At 52.1% G+C, this 21,833-nt stretch overlaps 1 protein-coding gene across 1 annotated transcript in view; it reads right to left on the reverse strand.

Moving 5' to 3' along the window:
• Window positions 1-1,470: 1,470 nt before the first annotated feature.
• The window catches only part of LOC111153807 (PBX/knotted 1 homeobox 2), a 254,837-nt gene continuing 234,474 nt past the window's right edge, over window positions 1,471-21,833 (reverse strand). Inside the window, exons 8-13 of the mRNA XM_022513052.1 lie at window positions 21,201-21,330; window positions 20,635-20,732; window positions 19,697-19,816; window positions 3,743-3,819; window positions 2,726-2,904; window positions 1,471-1,755 (exon numbers count right to left, since the gene is read on the reverse strand). Of these exons, the coding sequence (XP_022368760.1) occupies window positions 1,529-1,755; window positions 2,726-2,904; window positions 3,743-3,819; window positions 19,697-19,816; window positions 20,635-20,732; window positions 21,201-21,330 (831 nt within the window). The 3' untranslated portion in view covers window positions 1,471-1,528. The remainder of the gene's footprint in view (window positions 1,756-2,725; window positions 2,905-3,742; window positions 3,820-19,696; window positions 19,817-20,634; window positions 20,733-21,200; window positions 21,331-21,833) is intronic.

Below are 21,833 nucleotides of genomic sequence, written 5' to 3' on the forward strand. Positions count from 1 at the left end.
AGGAGAGCGACCATCCTTTTGCTCCACCCCAACCAGGTGGGGGAGGGGAAGCCCCAGAAGGCCCTGAGGGTCCCCTCAGCTTGAGCCAGGTGGCCACTTGCATCCTGCCACTGAAGGAGATGGCCAATGCACGATTTACAAATGAAACTGCAAGTCCATTAAATTAAATCCAATGGAAAACACACGTGTGAGCAGTCTTGTCATTCACAGCCAAGGGGTGGGAGGGGAGGAGGGGTGCCAGTCATGGGGGCCTGGAAGTTGGGGTAGGAGGGTGGGAGTCAGGGCAGGTGGTGGCAAACCTCCTCCTTGAGGGAGCCCTAGTTCCTCCAGTGCTATGTGTCGTGGTGGGGTGGGGGGAGATCATCAAGGGGTGTGGGGGAGGGGCACCACTTGGCTCTGGGGCACCATTTCTCTGGGCCCTTGCCCACACTTTGGATGCTGATGGGAAGAGGGATGTAGCACCTTCTCCAACCCCTGGCTTCCCATTGGACTGGATGCTTCTTTCCAATGTTTCTTCTGCCTTCTCTGAAGGATAGAATGAAGAGAGAATGGGGGCTGCTCTGCCAGCCCAGGAGCAGGGGGACAGCCATGGGGGGCTGAGGGCCAGGACATCTGAGGAGCTCCATTTGAGGGCTGGAACAACTGGGATAAGACACCATTGTCCTGTTGCTACAGGAGCTGAGTTCTGTGACCACCTAGGGATGGCTGTGGTCCCCAAAGTCACCTTGATATGGCTCCTAGCTCAGGTTCTGCCATCTCCTTGGGTCCTGGAACCGACCCAGGGGAAGGGATTCCTCTTAACGCCCTACAATCCGAGCCTTGCCAGATTACCATTCCTTTCCAGGAGAGAGAGAGAGAGAGAGAGAAGGTGGCTGTGGGGGCTCCTGCCCTCTCTTCCAAGTCCATGGTTGCTCGTGCCTGAGACAGGTCCTTGGAAGAATGAGCCAGAACCCTCGGGGGCCTGGGTCCCACTCCAATCTGCAAGATGTGATGCCTCAGGGCCTCCCCCTCTGCTACAGCCACTGGTGATGAGTCTGGGCTCTTGCCCTTGAATGTCTGTCGAGGAGCTGAGAACCTCATGGGGGTGGAACCCAGACCCCCTTGACTCTCCCTTTCCTCCTGACTCTGTCCCTGGCGAGGCTCACTCTGAACAGCACTGCTCTGCCTCACAGCGCAGGGCTTGTAAACATCTCAAGTCCTTCAGTTTGGGCAGGGGCATGGGTGCCATCTGTCCTCAGGGATTCGTGAGTCCAGCTCTCACTCCTGCCTTTCCGCGTAGGCTGCGTGGCTGGCCCCGCAAACGGAGTCCTCTGCAGGTCTAGGGAAGTGGGGCGGGGGCGCTCACGGAAGCCTGGGAGTTGGGAAGGAGCAGGGGTCTCCTCAGCATTTCTTCAAGCTACTGATTTGGGGAAGCTAGGGCCCAACTTCCTTGGCGCTGCCTGTCCGTGCCCCCCCCCCCCCCCCACCCTGGAGCCCTCCTGACGACACTCCTGTCCTGCTCGGTGACCAGTGCCATCTGGGCTGCCAACTATTCCAGGGAGTCACTGTGTTCCAAGCCCAGGTCGCTGACATTTGTTGTCTGAAGCTCGTCGGCCTCCTCCTCCAGCTCCTCTTCCTCCTCCTCTTCCATCTCATCCTCGTCCTCCTCTTCTGTCCCATCCAACGAGTCGTCATGTGCGGCCATCATGGCCTGCTGCATGGCCATGGTGGCATTGTCTGAGGACAGGGACTGCAGGTTGTCCAAGCTGATGGAACCTACGCGAGAGAAGAAGGCAAGGGTCAGGCTCGGGAACCTCGGTGTTGGGTAGAGTTGGGGGGACTGGCTCATGGAGTGGTCGACAGTTCCCAGGTGTGAAGTCGCCCAATCCACACATTTGTCAGCCCCTCCTGGCTCCTTCCCAAGAAGTGGTGCTCCGAGTTACCACCCCCAGGCAGCGTCTACGGACGTTACATACTTGGACTTTCCAACAATTCTGTAGGGTGGGAGTTACCGTCCCCATTCTACCGAGGAAGAAACTGAGTCTCAGATGGTTAAGGCATCAGCTCAAGGTGACAGTCAGGCATGATGGAGTTGGGATTCTCCCCTTGGTCCGTGTAGCTCAGAATCTGCTAGAGCGGACAAGGCAACTGCCCAGCATGGAGAACCCAAACGCAGCTGCAGAGATGCACGCGGAGGTGTGTACGTGCACACGCACACCTCCACCTCCCACACACAGCTGTCTTCACGTGCCAAGCTATAAAATGTCTGGCTCAGTGAATTATTCATTGTGCACCAGGCGACCAGCAATTAGGAAAGTGTATGTGGAGGGTGTGATGGAGAAGCTGGGAAAACAAAACTCTTCCTGGCCTCCGTTCACAAGCCAGCTGCCTGCTTCGGTATTTATAGATGGCCCCGGCTCTGGGGGAGCTGGGCAGACACTCACGGGCGCGCCGGAACTTCAGGCGGGTGTGGGAGTGAGGAGGGGGCTCTGCTGAGCAGTCACTGACTCAGATGACCACGGACTCCCACTCGTCTTTGTGAGGTTGCTTTTTGGTTGTGAAAATATATGCAAAAGCATCCCCTTCTTTCAGGCCCGCGCACTTCCTTGGAAGGAGAACACGGGTGTGACCGAGCTGCCACTGCCACATAGGCAGGTGGCTGCTCAGCCCTGGCGTCTTTGTGGAGCCTGTCCAGGAGGTCCACCCACCAGCGCCAGGCCACAGTTCCCCCGCCCCCTGTTCTTACCGTCCGGGTTCGTCCCTGGGGCGCCGCCCTGCTGTTGCAGCACACCCGCAGCAATGGAGTTGGGCCAGAATCTTTGGGTGGGCCGGTGCTGCGACTTGATCTTCTTGGCTTTAGGGGCAGGGTCTGGGTTGCTGGCATCAAGCATGGGCTGCAGGATGCGCCTCCGGGCGTTGATGAACCTGCCCAGGGGTAAAGGTAGGGACCTAGTTAGTACCCCCCTGGGGCTGTGGGGTGTGTGTGCGCATGTGCAGGGAGTGAGAGCTGCTTCCAGACTCTCAGCAGCTGATCCACTGTACAGAACAGACTGGGGGCTCGTCTAGGGTGTGAAAGCCCAGCTGGGAGAAGAGCCCTGGGCACTGCAGGGCTCAGGGAATCTCCTGGAGCTTGGTCACCACAAAGCAACAAGGGAGGGACGCATGAGGAGGGTCAGAAATCTCTACTCAGGACTCATCAGGATTGAACAGAGGAAGTAGGGGGCCCCTAAGAAGCACTGAACTCTGACTTCACTCCAGGGCCCAGGGCTCAGATCAGGGGGCCCAAATCTTGGGTCTACCCTCTCCCAACCAGACCTTGCTCTCTCAGATTTCTGTGACAGCTCAGCCAGACACACAGAAGGGGAAAACATGCCTGTGAAGTCAGAAGACGCAACTCTCCCTCCTCCTTCCCACCCAGGCTTTGCAGAACGTTGTAGTTCTTCAGTTTACGGAGGTGGTGGGTAGACTAGATGACCACCGGGCGCTCCTCCAGACCTTGGCTGTCTGCATTCCCTTGTGTGTCTGCCCTGCAGGTGGGGCCAGGCTTTCCATTCAGCCAGAAGCTTCCAGTGATGTTCCTGACACAATCTCCCAGCAGAGGGCGCTAAGAAGCTGCAGATGAAGCTCTAGGAGGTTGGGTTGATTCTAGCTTTCTGCTTCTAGCCCAAAGGGGAAGACTGCTATGGTAGAGCGGCTGGGCTAGGCTATCTCTTTCCCCTGCTGGCCCTCGGATCTGAGAGCCTTTGCACGGGTGATAACTCACCAGTTATTTACTTGCAAGAGGGTGAGGTTTGTCTGGGCCGCAATCTGCCTCTTCTCATCCTCCGTAGGGTAGGGATGCTGAAATGAGAGGTGAAGGGCTAATGCAGGGTGGGCACATGGTGGCCTGGTCCCCCTAGAGACCATGTCTACATCACAGGCGCTATCCTGACCCAGGAAGCCCAGCGGTTTAGGAGCCTAAATCGGGGAAAGTACAATGTTTGTTTCCCAAAAGTAATGGAACGAGGGCCTGGGGGAGGCTGTCCCATGTCTGTGGCTCCATAGTCAGGAACACTGCCCACCCCCCTCAAGATGGGGGACAACATGGGTTTCCCAAGATCAGCAGAGCTCCAAAAGTGCTTCCAATGCACTTTCACATCTTGACTTTGTCCTCACAGCCAATCCCCAGCAGGCAGGTCAAGCATCGTTAGTATTAGGTTGACAATGGCCCCAAAAGCCTACAGGACTATCAGAAGGTGGTATATGGGGGTATCTGAACCAATTCAATTTAAATGGACTGAAATTTAATGAATATCTACTCTGTGCCCAGATTTATGCTGGCATCCCAGGAGACCGAAGATGAATATAACAGTAACTATTAGTTGTAGAATCCTCGGCAACCTAGAAGGTTGTCATGCACTTAATTTCATTTAACAAAGCACATTGCTCACATTTGATAAGGTAGGCAGGTTAAGTATTGTTATTCCCACTTTAAGCTGAAGAAACCGAGTAACTTCTCTGGTGTTCCCCCAGGGGCTGGCTCCAGCTTGGAACTCAGTTCTTGTCGTTTGTAAGACTGAGTCCGTGTCTTTGTGGGGGTGAGGGAAGAAGGGGTGTCCCAGGGCACTTCGGTCCCTGCACTGATGACAGCCTTGTCTCCCGCTCTTAGACTGTGCTTCATGAGGGCAGAGACCATGTCTTATTAATTCGTCTTATTAATGTATCCCCAGTGCCTTCCACATGCAAATGACATGCAAATGACTCCTGAGTGAAAGAAAGCAGAAACAAAGCAAAGGTTGGGTAGTTTGGGTAATAGGCTCTAGAGAAGGTTAGAAGGAGAAATGGGTTGGCCAGAGTGTGGGGAAGGTTGCACAGGTCACATTAAGAATGGGAAAGTTTTGGGTGGTGGTAGAATAGGGGTCCTTTTGGGTCCCACTGGGTGGTGAGCTGCGCGGTAACTGGGTCTCTGCGTCTTTGTGTCTTCTCCAGGTCCCTGCACCCACACCTCGCATCCAGCAGGCATGTGGTGAAGAATTGATGAGGCTCCGAGTGGGTGGGAGCCTTGCCCTGAAGCGAGGGGAGGTCTGTGGACTCCTAGGGCAGAGGGCCAAGCTGTCCAGCCTCTTCTAGCCAGGGATATTCCTCGTGACTGAGGTGGCGTTAGAAAGAGCTGCTTGGGCTTTCCAAAGTCCCAGAGACTGGGACTCAGATTCTGGCTTGGTCACGTCATGCTGTGAGGTCTCAAGCATGTCCCTCAGGCCTACATCATAAAGTCGCCCTAGTGATGAAATGAAATTGTACTCATAACATGCTCACGAGGAGATGGCTCTTCATGCTATTATTATGGGATGATGTGGGCAAGGTGCTTCAGGCTAAGGAACGAGCATGAGAGTGGCTGCCTTGGAAGTGCTCTCATTATCAGCGACAAAGGCAAGCAACCTCTGCAGCTGGCCCCAGCACTCCCTGACCGAAGCTGTTAGGATCATGTGTTGTTCTAATTCACACCTCTGACCCTGACCACCATGCCAGGGCAGCTGGGCCTTGTGATTCATACATTAAGATTCTAACAAGCAGGAAAACACATCAATGTCAGGGGAGCCAATTTCTTCCTAACTGGAAAGGAACAGAGGGAGGCTGGGGGGCGGGATCGCAGGCCCCAAGGGGCAGAGGAGCAGGGGCTATCCACTTCTGACACCTTCTGGGGAAGAGGTGGGGCCCAAGCCCTGTTTTCTGACTCCATGGAGTTCCAATTTCCCTAGCTGTGAGGAGCCAGACAGCCCCCCTGTCTATGGCCACTTGGTCCGTGAACACAGCAAAAATATGGCAACCATCTGGCCTTCCCGGGCTGCACTGGGCCCTTAAGTGCCTTCTTGTCCTCGCATCTGTCATTCCCTCCGCTGCAATGCTCTTTCCCCCACTTTTCCACTGTATGTGCCTCTGAGCTTCTGGGAAGACCTGCCACAGATCAAATCCTCTGTGAGCCATTTCCCAAGTTCTGGGGCAGAGTCCGTCACGGCTGTGTTTGAATAACGGCATTCAGCCTGCTCTATGGTAAGAGGTCTCCCTACAAGACTGGGGAGTTGCTCTCAGGTGGGAACCTGGTCTTAGCAGACATGGGATCTCCAGTGTCCAGCCCAGGCAGAGTAGATGGTTGGTGTGTTGGGTATGGACCACGCGAGGGAACCGACACAGGCAGGAGACGGTCGCCTTATTTCCCGAGCAGAGCACATGGCTCATCAGCTGACAGGGAGGGGAAGCTGCTGCCTCCTGGATGCTGGCAGGTGGGAGATTCGTGCTGTGACAGCTCACAGCTTAGGGAGAAGGCTGCAGACAAAGGGGAAGAAACCCCCTTTAATGGGCAGTGTGTCTGTTCCCTTGGGTGGTAGAAAAGGGTGGGCCAACTGGTCAAGGAGGACTTCCTGAGTGAGGTGGTACTTCAGCTGGCCTTTGAAGAATGGCCAGGCCGTCCCAGCAAAGGTGGGGATGGGCCTTCTAGGTAGGAGCCTTGTGCCAAGACTTACACTGAAGCCAGCCAGACCACGTCTCTTCCACTCTTAAAGACCTCTAGGGAAGGAAGTTTCTCCCATGGAGGGATCATGTGTGCTCTAAGGAGGCTCCTGGTACAGCCCTTCCTTCTGAGTGGAGGGTATAAATTCAGAGGTTAACGTGCCCCCACTGGATGGAGAGTGTGGGAGGTGGGGTCGGGGAAGGCAGCTGGCTGTCCTCTTATGGAGAGAGTTAGAAGCTCTTCTCCTCCCACTGCCCAAACGCCACCACCCATCCCATCTGCATCTTAGGAGGCACGTGGTGGAGGCCGTGGGGGAGAGTGGCAGCTTTGGCCCGGCTCTGGGGACAGGTGTGTTGGCCAGAACATTCCTGGCACCACATCTGAGTGCTCCTAGGAGCAGTCGAGCTCGTACACGCCTCAGACCAGATGATTCCTGAGGACAGAGTCAAAATAGTCCTGGCCCCTGGACAGACCTCGATTTGGTTAGTGCTCCTTTTAGCACAATTGGAAAGGCTCAGGGCCAAGGACAGGAGGAGGAATCAAGTGAGATCACAGTAAGCCATCAGGCCATAGTAGCCACTCTCTGGCCACTATTTGGAAGAGCTCCTCTGGAGTCAGGAGGGAAGCAGGCAGCCGCTCTCTGGAAGCAGATAATCCTTCCAGAACAAGAGATATAGAATGAACCAGAAAATGACAGATCCTTCTCAGGGCGGGCTTGGAGCCTTATATAACTATGCAGACCTGCCTGGTGGTCAAGTACACGGCCTCAGGAGAGGTCAAGTCCTGCACACACACCCCCCCACCATTCACTAGCTCTGGGAGCTTGGCGATTTGTTGTTCTACGTCTCCTATCCTTAGTTTCCTTGGCCTTAAAAGGGAAATAGCAGAACAGCACGTACCTCTCCGGCTCGGGGGCTGATCTAACGAGATAATGCAGGTAAAGTGTGTGTGCTTCACGAACTCCCTCTGGACACCAGAGAGCCAACTGTGCAGTCTCTAGAGAAGGGAACTGCAGCGTTTACACAGAGGGGGTGTTTTGTGATGGCCCAGCTGCCATCAGGAAGTTCCTCCGAAATGTGACCTAAACTCTTTCCGACACCTTGCTTTGGGGCCTCCTAGCTTAGGTCTCCCCTGCCTTAAATTGAAGCTGAAGACATCTTTCAGATGAAGGGTGAGTTCCACCTGGGGAGCTGGCTCTGGAAGAAGTGTGGCCAGGGCTGGTTCCTGGATCCCCTGCTCCTTCCTTCACCCTGAGCCCACCCGAGATTATCCTCCCTCCTCCTGGTGCAGGCAGGTGACCACGAGGCTGGCCAGTCATGGAGGGATGGGGCACAGGGGAAGCGGAAGCCGGCCTTCCGTCCCCGGGCCCCCACTGCACTGGCGTCAATGACAGCCCTCTTCCCTTCTCGCTCCCGACCAACTGTGGGCACGCACCCTGCAGCAGCTCCAACTCTGTGGGCCTGGCCTTGCTCTGGGAAGGTCAGACACCAACCCGATGGAGGCAGCTGGCATGGTGAGGAGTCCTCAAACAACCACATTTTATCACATCTGAGATGCCATCGATGGCAGGGTGCACCCTGATTTCACAGATGGTAAGTGGGGGAAAAAAACGAGCCTTTTAGGGCAGAGAGAAACCCAGTAAATCACCAGAGGAACTCTTCTTTCTTATTATCATGCACCTCGTGCAGACCTTCCATTCTTTTATTGCTCCTTTTTACTCCCCTCTCCTTTACAATTGTACCTGCACAGAAAGGTCCAAAGAAAATATATAGTTTTATCTATTATCTATTAATCACAAGTGGGACCCCCACCCAGGTCAAAAAATAAGATACTAACAGCACCCAAAGCCCCCTTTGTGCCCCTTCTCAATCATTACTCTCAAAGATATCCTCCCCGAAAATAACCTGTTTTTTATGGTAATTTCTTTCTTTCTTTTCTCTGTAGTTTTCCTATCTATGTTACATCCTTAAAAAATATAGTTTACTTTTCCCTGGTGTTTGGACCCTATATAAATGGAATCCATTAGCACACAGGATTTCACTCTGAAGTATAGGTGTGAGACTAATCTACATTTGTTTGGTGTTTCTGTATCTATTCATCTTCATCGCTGCATAGTTTTCTGTTGTAAATATTTACTGCCTTCCTATTTTTCACCCTCCTGCAATCTTGGAACTATTCTCCCTCCCTCTGTTTTCTATTTCAATCCATCCTTCATGCTGTAGCAAGCAAGACTGGTCCTTCCTAACCTGCCCCCAGTGCCTCATGCCCACTGGGACACCTCTCCCATGAGCTGGAGCACTTACCCCATAGGGTTCCATATGCTACATGGACGATTTGTTTAGCTGTCACCCCAACCGGACATGCTGCATGTTTTTGAGGAAAAGGACCCCCACCTTTCTTTCCACCCCCACCTCATCAGTGCCAAAGAAAATGCCTGGCAAGTGTTCAGTATGTATTCAAGGAATGGATGATCACAGGAACCTAAGTGGGTAACTGGTGGTTGTCACCATTCACTGTGGGCCTTTGTGAGTGAAGATGAGTGGGACAGGGTGGGGAGCATCAGTGAGTCAACTCCCCGGGAATTCTACCTGGAATCAGGCTGCCCTACTTGCTAAAAGGGACTTTCCTGCAAGTGACTGTTCCATGCATGTTTGTGGGGAAGAGACTGGGGAACATGAACTCCAGAGCCAGGCTGTCAGGCTTTGAATACTGGTCTCTCACCCTCTTAAGACCTTGAGCTTGTTACTGGGGTTCATCTTCTGTAAAATGGGGAAAATAATTCCACCTACCCTGAGATGGTAATATGGTTTCAATGGGTTAATATCTGAAAGGTGCTTAGAACAGTGCCTGGCACTCTGTGTTTGTTCAGTAAATCAACACATAACAAAGTAAATCTGCTGCATGGCACACGTGGCTCCCTCTCTGTGAAAGCCACAGGTTGTTTTTCTGACAGATGGCGAGAGCCCTCAGCAGCTCCTTCCCTGCATGGAGAGATGCGCTCCTTCTTTCAAATGGTTTTATTTCCTGGATTCTGGGACTACTCCAGCTCTGTGTGCATACAATGGGGTGTTTTCCCCTAGTCTGGGTCTTAGGCTTCTTGGGGGGATGCTGGAACTTGTAAATCTCTGCTGGCCATTTTTCAGGTAGAATCTTTGAGAGCTGCAGGCCCCCGTGGAGTGTCCTGGGGCTCAGGGCAAGCTAGTGGCCTCCCACACCCCGTCTTCTCAGACCAGCTCCATCCAGCCTTGCAACTGACCGGCCAATTGTCAACAAGGCCCTATCTTTGATGGAGACCACCAACCTCCCTCCTTCCCTGGGACTCCCTGGTGCTCAACCAGTCAGTGTGGCCCACACCCTGGGACTACGCTTCCAGCACTCTCCATCTGTCCTGGGGAGTTGAGGGCAGCTTCCATGGGTCTGTTCTCTCTTTGTCCCTGCAGTGAAGGGTGGGTGGGAGAAAACAGTTTCACATCACAGGTAGGAATCCAAGATCTCCCGTTTCCCTGGCGCAGAAGGGAGAATGCAGCCAAGCCATGGTCAGCCTGACTTCAAGGACCCGATGTACCTTCCACCGAAGCTCTACAGGTACAGATGCCTGAGCAGCAGGGGAGAGACAACAGTCGTGGCATGACACAGAGCCACACAGTTCCCCAGGCTCCAGGGGGGAGAAGAAGGGTAGAGGAGTATTTCACGCTCATGACCCTAGGAGGGGTCCGTCTCTTTGGTCAGCAACCATCACGGGCCAGACAAGGCTATTGATAGTCAATCAGGAAAGAATTCTCACCCAGACAACTCATCCTTCTCTTCCTACTCCATCCTAAATCCTAGACTCCCTGCCAGACCTGGCCCAGATCCCAGCTCCTCCATTAAACCCGAACTTTGTACATCAGCATCCTGTGCAACGCTTCTTTAAGGCAAGACCTCACTCGTGCCCAGAGCCCTGGAAGTCCCCGAGGCCAGCTCTCGCACTGGGCTGGTGTCCTTGATACCAGCGCTTTCACTGATGCCCCCAAACCAGTTACAGGTGCGCAGAGACAGTGCCAGGGTGGCTCAGTGGGAGTCCGCCAGCTGGTCCCCAGCTGCAAGTGGTATGGTTGGTTTCTATCACTTTCTGGGCGTGCCGTCCTGAAGAAGGTGGGGAAGCATGGCTCTGCGGTGCCAGTGTACCGCATGGCAGCCCTTTTGCTGATGGTTGGAAAAGTCTTTCTCCTGGACTCAAATCTTCTCCTTACTCAGCCAGCCAGAGAGCCTAGACTGCCCTTCACACAGAAGTCGACAGCACTGTCTCTTACTTCATAACAAGAGTTCCAACCACTTACAGGATGCCTACAGTTTCTGGCTAACTTTGATTTTTTTTTTTTTAAAAGATTTTATTTGTTTATCTGACACACAGAGAGAGATCACAAGCAGGCAGAGAGGCAGGCAGAGAGAGAGGAGGAAGCAGGCTCCCCGCCGAGCAGAGAGCCCGACACGGGACTCGATCCCAGGACCCCAAGACCATGACCCAAGCTGAAGGCAGAGGCTTAACCCACTGAGCCACCCAGGTGCCCTTGGCTAACTTTGAATACTTAACAATATTCACGGAGTACTCTGTCAAAATACCTCACTGAATTTTCCAGGCACCTATGAAACAAGCATCATTATTCACATTTTACACATGAGAAAACCAAGCCCAGAAGGGTTAAGGAACTGGCTCCACTCACTCCAAGCAGTGAGGGGCAGAGCCAAGACTCACACCCCCTGTATCTTTAACCATGTCCGCTCCACCTCTGGGCTAGACCATCTGTCAGGCATTGTGCTTTTTAATGTATTATTGATCATCTTTGCCATAGGTGGATACCATTATCTCTACTTTATGAAGAGGAAATTAACATCAGAGATGCCAGTTGACCGGTTCAAGGTCATACAGCAAGTAAAAAAAAATGGAGCTGGGATCAGTCTCAGGTCTGTCTGCCTCCAAAACCCTTGTTCCTTATACTATACCATGCTGGCCCTAGGAAACAAATCTTTTCTACGGACCGAACATCCCCAGTCCCCTTAACCACTCATCATATGACCTGTTTCCCATTAAGAGTCACGCCTGGGTGGCTCAGTTGGTTAAGCAGCTGCCTTCAGCTCAGGTCATGATCCCAGCGTCCTGGGATCGAGTCCCACATCGGGCTCCTTGCTCATCAGGGAGCCTGCTTCTCCCTCTGCCTCTGCCTGCCATTCTGTCTGCCTGTGCTCACTCTCTCTCCCTCTCTCTCTCTGACAAATAAATAAATAAAATCTTTAAAAAAAAAAAAAAAGGAGTCATTTGAACAGACATTTCCCTACTCTGACTGCTCTTCTCTGGACATGACTTCTCAAAGCTCTCAAAGCACCTTTTAAAATGCGATGTTCAGTCCCAGACACGCTAGTCTGGATGTGTCTGACCAGCACAGGTACGCAAACTTCTCTCACCTGTACTACTTCCTCCCTTCTTGGACCCCTTGAGTGTGTATGCCCCTGCTAATACTTGATTATAACATGGGTTCGCCACTCTTGGTTTGCATGTGTAATTTATTTCCCCAATTAAATTATCAGTCCCTCGAGTGCTAGAATCATGTCTTATACCCATGACTTAGGTGTTAGTGGACAGATACAGTATTTGGGACTTAGATCCTATTTTCCCATAGAAACAAGTTATTTCTTTAATAGCTAGCTTTCCAGGCTAGCCCCCAAAGGCTGATTTAGTTAAAGATCTATGTTTTGGTGGAAAGGAGCTTATAGGACTCAGGGATAAAAAACCAATCTCGCTCTAATTTCAGGGGGTGGTCTAGATTTGAGGAAATTCTGAGGTGGGGGAACACAGGCTTCGTCCTCTTGCCTTTTCCTGGGCCCTGCTGCCACTTCTCAGCACCTCTTCTCAGAGCCCCAGGGCCATCATGTGACCCTGCAGTCAGCTTTCTGAATTTGAGGCCTCTGGCTGCTAGGACTTTAGGGTCAAATCTCTTAAAACTATATTCGTGATGATGTAGATAAAACTTTCATCAGAGTCTTAAAGGTCAGGGGCCTTGAAGAGGGGAAGAACAATTGCTAGAAACCTTTCCCCTGGCGCCCCATTCTGGTTTGCCTCTTCAAAATACTGTGTTAAAAAATATTCTAATCTTCATTTTCTACTGCTAACAAGCACTGGCACTCTTCCCATGAAGCTGATCTTAGCTGAGTGGGAGTAAAAAAGCAAGCTTTGGAACTAATTCATACTAAGCTGTGAATGAAAGATGGCATCTCGGCCTTTCCATTGGCGTCTGTTTTTGACAGGGATTGGATACTTTGAAGTGGATCTCTGATGAGTGGAATTTCAGATCGTGTGACAAAGTTGAAGGAAAAAGTAGCAGGCAAGATATTCTGGAACAAAAATGGTCTAAGTCTCTCTGAGCTATTTTTTTGCTTTTCAAGTTTTCTTACTTTTCGCCACAGATTCCCTAGAAGTGTCAAGATTTCTCTCAGCTTTTCCTGAGACAGGGTGGATTAGGGGGACTCCCGGAGTGAGACGGGAGGCATTTGCAACAGCAGCTGTGTTTGGATCAGGACAAAGTACTTTCACGCTCATCTCATTCCATCCTCACAACAGTGCTGTGGACTGGATATCGTGATTCCCATTTTAGAGCAGAGGAGACTGAGATCTGATGAGACCCAGCAACGTGCCCCGGTCCCCTGGCTAGGTAAGAAGGTGTGCAACGCTCAAATCCAGGGCCTGCCTCCCTGTACCATGCCCCTTCCACAGAGCACACACTGTAAGAGACATCATTTCTAAGCCAGTTGGAGATGGATCCCATAAGCGCGTCTCTGACAGGGATCGATGTGTACGTCTTTGGGGCTTAGTAGAATGCTAGGCACAGGGAAGGTGGCAAGCGGGACGCACAGAGAGTGTTTGTTGAGTCACTGAAGATTTACACCAAGGCACAGAGGCAACCAGCTGGATTTCACGTCCACACACCCTCCTTGGCTGGGAGCCCACGGGCAGGGCACACGCTGTACCCGGGTGTGTGGCAGCCTGTGTCCCCCAGCGGGGAGGAGCCTAGCATGTGAGGCTCCAGTACCGTGGGTGAGAAGAGCTGGAAATCTGACAAAGATGCGCTCAGATCTGGACAGGCTCAGATCAGGTGGAGTGCAGGAATGTTCACAGGAGGGTTACTCAGAAGCCGAAAAGTAGAAAACAACCCAAACGCGCCCCAGCTGATGAGTGGATAAACCAAGGTGGTCTGTCCATGCAGTGGGATCCTGTTCTGCCACGAAGCAGAAGGAAGTACCGATGTATGTTACAACACGATGAATCTTGGAAGCCTGATGTAGAGTGAGAGAGAGAGAAGCCACTCACAGAGGACCACATATAATAAAATTCCATTCCTGTGAAAGATCTGAAATCGGCAAATCTGATGAGACCGGAAGTCGATTACTGGTTTCTAGAGGCGGGGCAGTGATAGCTAATGGGTAACGGAATTTCTTTCAGTGCTGAAAATACTCTGAAATTCAATGGTGGGGATGGCTGCACAACACTAAACATACGGAAAACCTTCTGACTTGAGTTACAAAGGGTGAATGGAGGTATGTGAATTCTAGTTCAATTAAAAAAAGTCAAGAGAGGGAAGGCCCCTGGTGCATTTTGGGCACTTGGCTTCTGTGACAGCCGCAGAGTTCATACGAGGGCCATGGAAGCAGGCCCTCAGCTGCACGTGGTCAGGTGGGAGAGCAGCCGCCTCACACACAGGGTGGGGCGGGGTGGCAGCGAGCAGGGTCCAACGGTGACGCGGGCTGGGTGCCACCCCAGGACTGCGGATGTGAGCGTTGGAGAAGGGAGAGGGAACGAAGGGATGGTGAGGCTGCCTCAGTGAATCTGAAAACTAGGGTGGCATGTAGCTCTCCTGCCCCCCTCCCAGGACAGGGCTCTGTGTCTCCATGGACAACCTCCACTGACAGCATCCGCTGAGAGCCAGGGGTCCCCTTTGCTTCACCTAGACTTTATGTGGGAGCCAAGAGATGCTCTGGTTTCTTGGGTCAATGCGGAGGGACTATAGCCTCGTGGGTGAGGAACTAGAGCCTCGAGGAGCCACAGACTTGGGTTCGAATCCCATGAGATGTTGGGGAACATGTTCCCTTCTTTGAGTCTAGTTTTGTTACTGGTAAAATGCGGATAGCAGGGACCCGGGTGACTCAGTCTGTTAAGCGTCTGCCTTTGGCTCAGGTTATGATCTCAGGGTCCTGGGATCGAGTCCCACCCACACCGGGCTCCCTGCTCAGCAGGGAATCTGCTTCTCCCTCTACCCTTCCCCCTTGCTCGCGATCTCTCTCTTTCTCAAATAAACAAATATACCAGCCCCTACGCTGGCTGGGTAGATTACATGAGATGAGGCCCCAAGATGCTCAGTGCGAATCGGGCCCGCCACGGTGGCTGATGAAGGCGTGGCTCCTTCGGTGTGTGGCTGGGCCTGCTGGGGCTTGGTTTCCTCTTTGGGATCTCCCCACATGCAGAGAATATTCTGTAATGTTGCTCCTGTGCTTTGATGACAGTGGCACAGAGGACAGCCCTCTTCTGGGTGGAAATGAGCAGAATAACTGGGCCAGGGTGAGGGGCACTGGGGTCTGGAGCAGAGGGGCTGGGGGCAGAAGCTGGGCAGGAAGAGCAGCCCTCTCCTTCCATCCTCCATGGACAGGACCCTCTGCTGGAGTTCCCCCCAGCCTGCGTTTGCTGTGGAGTGACTGCTTCCAGCAGGAGACTGGCCTCTTTCAGCCAAAAGACAATAGCAAGAAAATATCATGGGATTCTTCAGGGACCCCACAGCAAGCAGCTAATGGATGAAACCTTCCTAACCTCGCTGTAGCCTAACAACAAAAAGACTCTGGGGTTTAAGTCCCATCTCAGGAGCATTCTGTCATCAGAATCCATGTCTGTAGCTGCTAATGCCACACAGCAGTGGAAATGAACAGAAGCCTCAGACACAGGACGAAAGGAATCAAAGAACACTAACTGGTCCCTGAGGGAAAGAAGACAACAGGAACAACTAGTATTCACTACAAAAGTTTGAATGAACAATCTCTACCAGTTGAGACTGTAGATTTACAATGCTTTTTGTTTCTTCTACAAACCATGAAAACTGCCATTCACATCGTCCCAGACGCTCAAGATAGACAGGCAACCGTGCAGAATGGTCCTTACACCATTTATCCGCTTATCAGGGTCAGCAGTGTTTGTATCCAGACTGGTTTACACCAGTTACATGTGTCAGTATAATGATATAATTTAACTATTCTGTAAACCAGTAAACTGTAAGTGCCACAACAAAGTTATTCTTGCTAAGAAAACTAAGTGGAATGCTTGGAAAGATCTGAGACTCTGACTTCCTTAAAAATGCCACGTAGTGAGGATCAACTGGGACAAATGTAAGCGGCTGGAATACATAACAAAAATCTAGAAAGATCCCACAGCCAGATTATTTCCCAGACTTGAAATTTCTTATCCTATGTTAAATAAAGATGGAATTTATAGATGTTCTATTATAGGAGAGGTTTGTGCAAGTAAAAGGACAACCTCTCATCAGAAAAAGATCTTGGCCCTGTATCAAGACATTAGAGAATCAATATATATGTGTACCTTCTAAGTTAAAATAAAATCTATCTTTATAAGGGCTTTTTCTTTCTTCAACCAACTTTTCCAATCGGCCAATCAACACGTGGGTTCTCCCCAGTGCAGTGGATTGGATAGGAGACCATCCACTGGATAGTGAAATCTGTCCTTTTTCAAACATTTTCTACCCTTTCTCCCTAAAACTAAATAGCTACTTTATGGCCATACATCATTACTGCAGAGTTAGAGTTCTCAAGAGCTGTAGTCTCAGAGTTGTTCCTCAAAGACACAGTGAAAGCAAGGTAGGAGAGGGGGACCTCGCGTAATCAAATATGTTTGGGGAAAGCTTCCAACTGTGCCCCCTCTTGCGAATTCACGATGCCCCTAGTACACTAAGAATCAAGAACTGAGCTGAACTTTGTATAACTCAGATTTTCCCAAGCTCTTTCACCCCATCTTGACAGCAACACCTATAACATCCTATAAAGGTACACACTTTGGGAATCAAATCTTTAGGGCCCCCATAAAAGGTATAAAGTATGATCCCTATTCTGGAGCAATTTACAGTTGAGTCAGAGCTATGAGACACGTACGTTTGACACAGACATATATACGCAGATCAGGTAAGCAAGAGTATATGTCAGTATGTTTTTAGAATGAAATGATGGTAAAAATCAGTAGGTGTTACAGATCAGAACAACAGGTAGGGCATCCACCTCTAATCTCTACAACCTGTGTGCCTGATTCTCAAAAACTTGCTCTTAGTCCACGGTTCTAGACAGTTCAAAGAGGGTTCGCATTTCTTACATGTGCCTATGTACCAGGCTTCGCTCTTCATATATTTTCTCTCATTTAATTTTTACAAGCGTGGGAAACGGGTATTATCTTTTTTCAAAGAAATCGACTCAGAGAGATTACGCAGCTGGTGGCGGGGCCTCAATTTGTAACCCTGTCCGTCTGGCTCTGAAGCCTAGCTTCTTTTCGCTGTGCCCTTGTTAACCCAGTCTTCAGAGCCTCTCCTGAGCTGGGGCTTGGGGGCCTGTGCGCCCACTGGGATCTGGGTAGCCAGACTGATCCACGGCCCAGGCTGGGCCTGCAGAGGATAGCTGTGCCAGGCTGTGTCCCTAGAGCCTGGACTTCTCCACAGACCCTTCCTTCCCCAGTCCACAAGTTCTGAGTTGTGACTTTTTTTTAAAGGCCTGGGGGTCACTCCCTTGTCCTCTCCTGATGGCCGCTGTGAGGAAGGCATTAAGTGGGGGAGGACTTTGCCAATGTTAAGTGCTTTATTAATAGTATCCACACTGAGTGCACTCTGAGCTGGAGAGGGTCCAGGCCTGGGAGGATGTGAGCAGAAAGTCTTACTCATGCTTTTCAGCAAGCCCTCGCCATGGTTCCTGGTCCCTTTGGTAGAGCTGATCTGGATCCTTCCTTCTCTGCTTTGTGCTCAGTGACTCCCCCCCGCCCCTCTTCTCCACCTCTACCTTCCTCTGCCATCCCTGGTCCAGGGGACAGTGGCCATGAGTGGAAAGAAATGACCCTAAGCTATAGAGGGGCGCTCAGCCGGAAGGGGGCAAGAGGGGAGCCTGTGAACTTTGAAGTCCAAGGTCAGAGGGGAGCCACAGTTAGGAGGGGCTGATAAGATGATCCTCCAGTCTCAGGCTCAGACTTACATCAGGGGGGAGATGCAAATAGGGAGAGGCAGGTAGCTGAGGCAGAAGCCCCGGCTCGGGTGATGGGGGTCAGTTCTGGGTGCTGGCCTGAGCGACTGGGCTAGTGTGTAGGGGAATTGGTCAGGCAGCCTCCTCTCCCTCCTAGCCTTTTCTCCCCCTCAGAAGTGAGGTTGGAGGTGTGTTCACATCAGTCAAAAATGCATGGGGTGGGGGAGGTGGGGCAGGAAGGACGGGGCACCAACATTTATTAAGCACCTCAATGTGCAAAGGCCTTGGCAATTACTGAATTGCTTCCTGGTTTTCTTCCCAAGACGTGAGTGTGTCCAGGTTTCAGAGTCAGAGGTAAAGTCTAGATCGGAGCTCTGGTTTGGCCGCCTGAGGACCCCGTGAGCTTTCTAGCACACCCCCAGCCTGGGGTCACACATCACTGCGCGGCGGTGTGTGCAGCCAGCTCTGGACCTATGGTGGGGGGCTGGGGGGAAGGGGGACATGGGGAGCAGAAGAGCGGCTGCCGCCATCTTGGGTGTGATGCACCAGTGCATGAGAAAGATCCTTCCTCAGGGAGTCCCTCTTCCCATGTAGCACAGACGCCGGGCTTGCAGGCCCACTGCAGCTCTCTGACAGTGTGGAAAACCACAACAGGCAGGAGGCCTGGCCATTCCTGCCCCCATCGTCAGCCACTAAGTCAGAGCTGCTCTCAAGAGGCCTGAGGATGGTGCTGGCCCTGGCTCCCGGGCTTCATCACTAGGCTCTGACCTCTTCCCCTCACCTTGACCCTTGGCCTTCCAGCCCCCTCTCTCAAAATTAGGTTCCTCCTTGTTCTCTAGGTGGTACTCTCAAAGTGGATTCCTCAGCAAAGCCCTGGGGTGGCCCCAACACCCTAGAGCTGGGGGGATGGACATGTGGGGGGGAGAGGCAGAGCCCCAGCCCCACATCGGTCACCACAGAACAGTTCTTACTGTTCACTGGGTGTGTGGGCCTAGCGCTTCTGGGCCGGAGTCCCTAAGATGCCCGTATTGGAGAAACACAACCCAGGCTCAGGCTCCATGGTGTCTGGAGGTACTCCACTTCAAATAAAGAGCTGTTGATTGACCAAATGATTAATTTCCATGACCCGTTTGAATTCTCTCCCCTCTGAAGAAAGAGTTTCCCTCATGCCTGGTTCTACCTCAAGGCCAAGACAGTCTCTTGGTGTTTGTTTTTTATCTAACTTGGTACCTCCATGCCAGGCTAAGACCTCAAAACCTCGCAGACTGCTTCAAGCCTGCTGGTATTCCAGAATCTATGTCCTCACCCTGGGCGCACAGAGGTGTGGGTGCACGTGCTTAAACCCAAGGCTCTGTCGCCCTTTCACAAAAGCGGCCAAAGAGGCTCATGAAGGCAGTCAGTTGTTCTGCACCAGAGCTGAGCTGGTTGTGTGAGGAAGGAGATTTCTCCCTGGGCTGCTCCTCTAGACCTGACGGTTGCAGCCACCGCCCTCCAGCATGGTGCCCCATCTGGCCACTCTGATCAGAGGGACAGGGAAAAGGGGACACACATCTGCTGCTACCCTCATGGTGAGGACTCCAGGGAACAGAAGAGTCTGGGCTGAGGATCCACATTTTCTTCCCCAGGAGAAGAGCAGGAGAGCACGTGGCTCCCTGTAGCAACTGCAGTCCTGGCCCCCAGAATCTCACCCCATCTGTGAAACCCTTGCCCAGTCCTTAGCTCTCTTCAGAACATGTCTGTCCTCATTCCCTCACTTTATGTCACCTTCTTTGTGGCAGCAGCAAGCACCAGAGAGAGCCTCCCAGCTTGAGGTCCCACTAAAGCCTCTCCTCTCTGCCTTGGCCTCTGGAAGATGAGATCCCTACCAGCGATCCTCTCTCTGGGCCCATGCCCTCTGTAGATCCGGGAAGGACGGCAGAGTCCAGAACCTGGGGGGTTATTAGTACCCTGTGCTTCACTCCACACCCCCAATCCACGCACACTCACCATGAGATGCTGGAAGAGCCAAGAACGCATTATATTGGTGGCATGCTTGGGCAAGACTCCTCGTTTGTTCTTGGACTTCTTATCCTCATTGTCCAGGAGGGAGGTGAGGTCAAGGTTAACCTTCAGGGCACGTGGAGAAAAAATCAGCATCAGCAGCCTGGCGGGCCAGCAGCTAGGGACCTGTTGCCATAGTGACGGCAGGCTCTCGCTGCCAACCCCCTTTCCCAACTCATTCTCAGGGCCCTGGGGAGGTCACCTTTCCTTTCACTCTGCACCAGCCCCTCAGAGAATGGGAGACAGGGAGAAGAAGGAGGAGGAAGAGGGGTAGGGAGAAGGGGATGAGAGAAGACACAGAGGAAACAGGGACATGCAGAGGGTAGAGGAGAGACAAATTTGCCAGAAACCATCCACTAGTTATTAGCATTTCTCGGTTAGTTTACTGTTTGCAAAGCACCTTCCTCCCCATTACTGTGATTAGCACTCATAGCAGCCCTGGAAGCTGGCAGGGCTCTGTGCAAGTGGTGTTCATCCCCTCTCTGTGGGTAAGAACTCTGAGGCCCAGACAGGTCAGGTGACTTATCCAAGATGACAGAATTAATGTCACATCTCAGGCCTGACTTCAGATCGTCTTCCTCCCCCTACCTGTGTGTGCACTCTATCCCACTGAGTTATGGAGTGGCTCGGGCTAGAAACCAGGGATAGGAGGTGCAGGATCCTTTGATGTAACCCCTAGGGGGAGGGAAATCCCAGGAGTTGATAAAGCCTTTCCGACATCCAGCTTCCCTTCTGGAAACTGAGCGTAATGACACCTCTTAAAGGAATAACGTGATTACGTAAGTCACTTGTGTAAAGGGCCTAGCAGGGAGCAAACAGTTATGATTGTTCCCCTCCCCCCACAACCAGTGCACATGAGCACAGACCTGTGCACGCACACTCACCTGTGTGTTCTGGATCTGGATGGCTCCCTGGGGGATTGCTTGGGTGACCACCTGACCCTGGGAGGTTACCATGGTAACTGGCTGGTATAAGGCTCCACCTGAGGAGACAACCAGTTTTTGGGTCCCCTGCCATGAGGGTGGGTAGGAGTGAGGGCAAGACGGATTTCCAACTCACTTGGCATTCCCACGTAAAGACCTTCAATTCTGGAGGCTCTCAAGCCCCTGCTGGGGAGGGGTGAGGTGGGGTGGGAATGGGGTCCAGAGAACAGAGCCTCTGGTGGGAAGTGTTTGGGGGCAGGGACAACAGCTTTACTTGGTCTTTGAGGGGCTCATGAGACTTTGACTCAAATTTGTTCCAAAATATCACAATTAGGTCTTGGTGCTAGTCATCTATAAACTTACAGAACGCTGTGGTCAAGAAATTGAGCTGGAATCCCCTTCTTGGGAGGGGGCACCCCTCCCATTTCCTGAGATTGTTTGTATGGTACCCTGCCCCCACCCCCTGGAATCCCCTTGGAGCCACCCCTCCTCCTCCCCGGAATGTCCCCACAATCCCTCGCACCGACCTGACACCACTTGTGAGTTGACGGTTGTCATGGCGATGTTGCCCTGCTGGAGCGCTGAGGCTGGGACCACAATCCCCTGGGGGTTATTGGAGACTCCAGACATGGAATTGGGGGAATTCTGCAGGAGGTCCTGGCAGTAAGGGAGGCGTGGTTTGTGACAATGTCACTCAATGCCTAGAAGCCACAGCCCCAAATTCCTCCTCTCCCTTTCTCTCTTCCTGTCTTCCCTCCTCCCTTTTTTCTGCTCTTCCCAGGGCCCAAATCTGAAAGGCAATTCTCACGGCCCTCTAGAAGCAGTGAATAAAAAGGCTCAATATTGAAAACCAACCAATCTACCAACCAACTTACTAACCAACCAACCAGCCAGCCAACCAACCTACAATGTTTATCCACTTAGCTATTCTGTTCTTCTGAAGCCTGAGACACAAATCATCTCATAAACCAGCGGTCCCCACTTTGGCTTCACTTTGGAATTTCCCATACTGATGCCCAGGTTCTAAACTCAGAGGCTGTAATTCAATTGGTTGGGGGTGTGTCCGGGGCTTTGGTGTTTTACGAGCTCCCTAAGTGGTTCTAACATGTGGCCCAGGCTGAGAACCAGGCTTTATCTGCCTAGCACCTCTTCACCCTTCA

The sequence above is a fragment of the Enhydra lutris genome, unplaced genomic scaffold (assembly GCF_002288905.1).
Source record: "Enhydra lutris kenyoni isolate GAN:26980312 unplaced genomic scaffold, ASM228890v2 scaffoldscaffold34, whole genome shotgun sequence".
NCBI classification, from domain to species: Eukaryota; Metazoa; Chordata; class Mammalia; order Carnivora; family Mustelidae; genus Enhydra; species Enhydra lutris.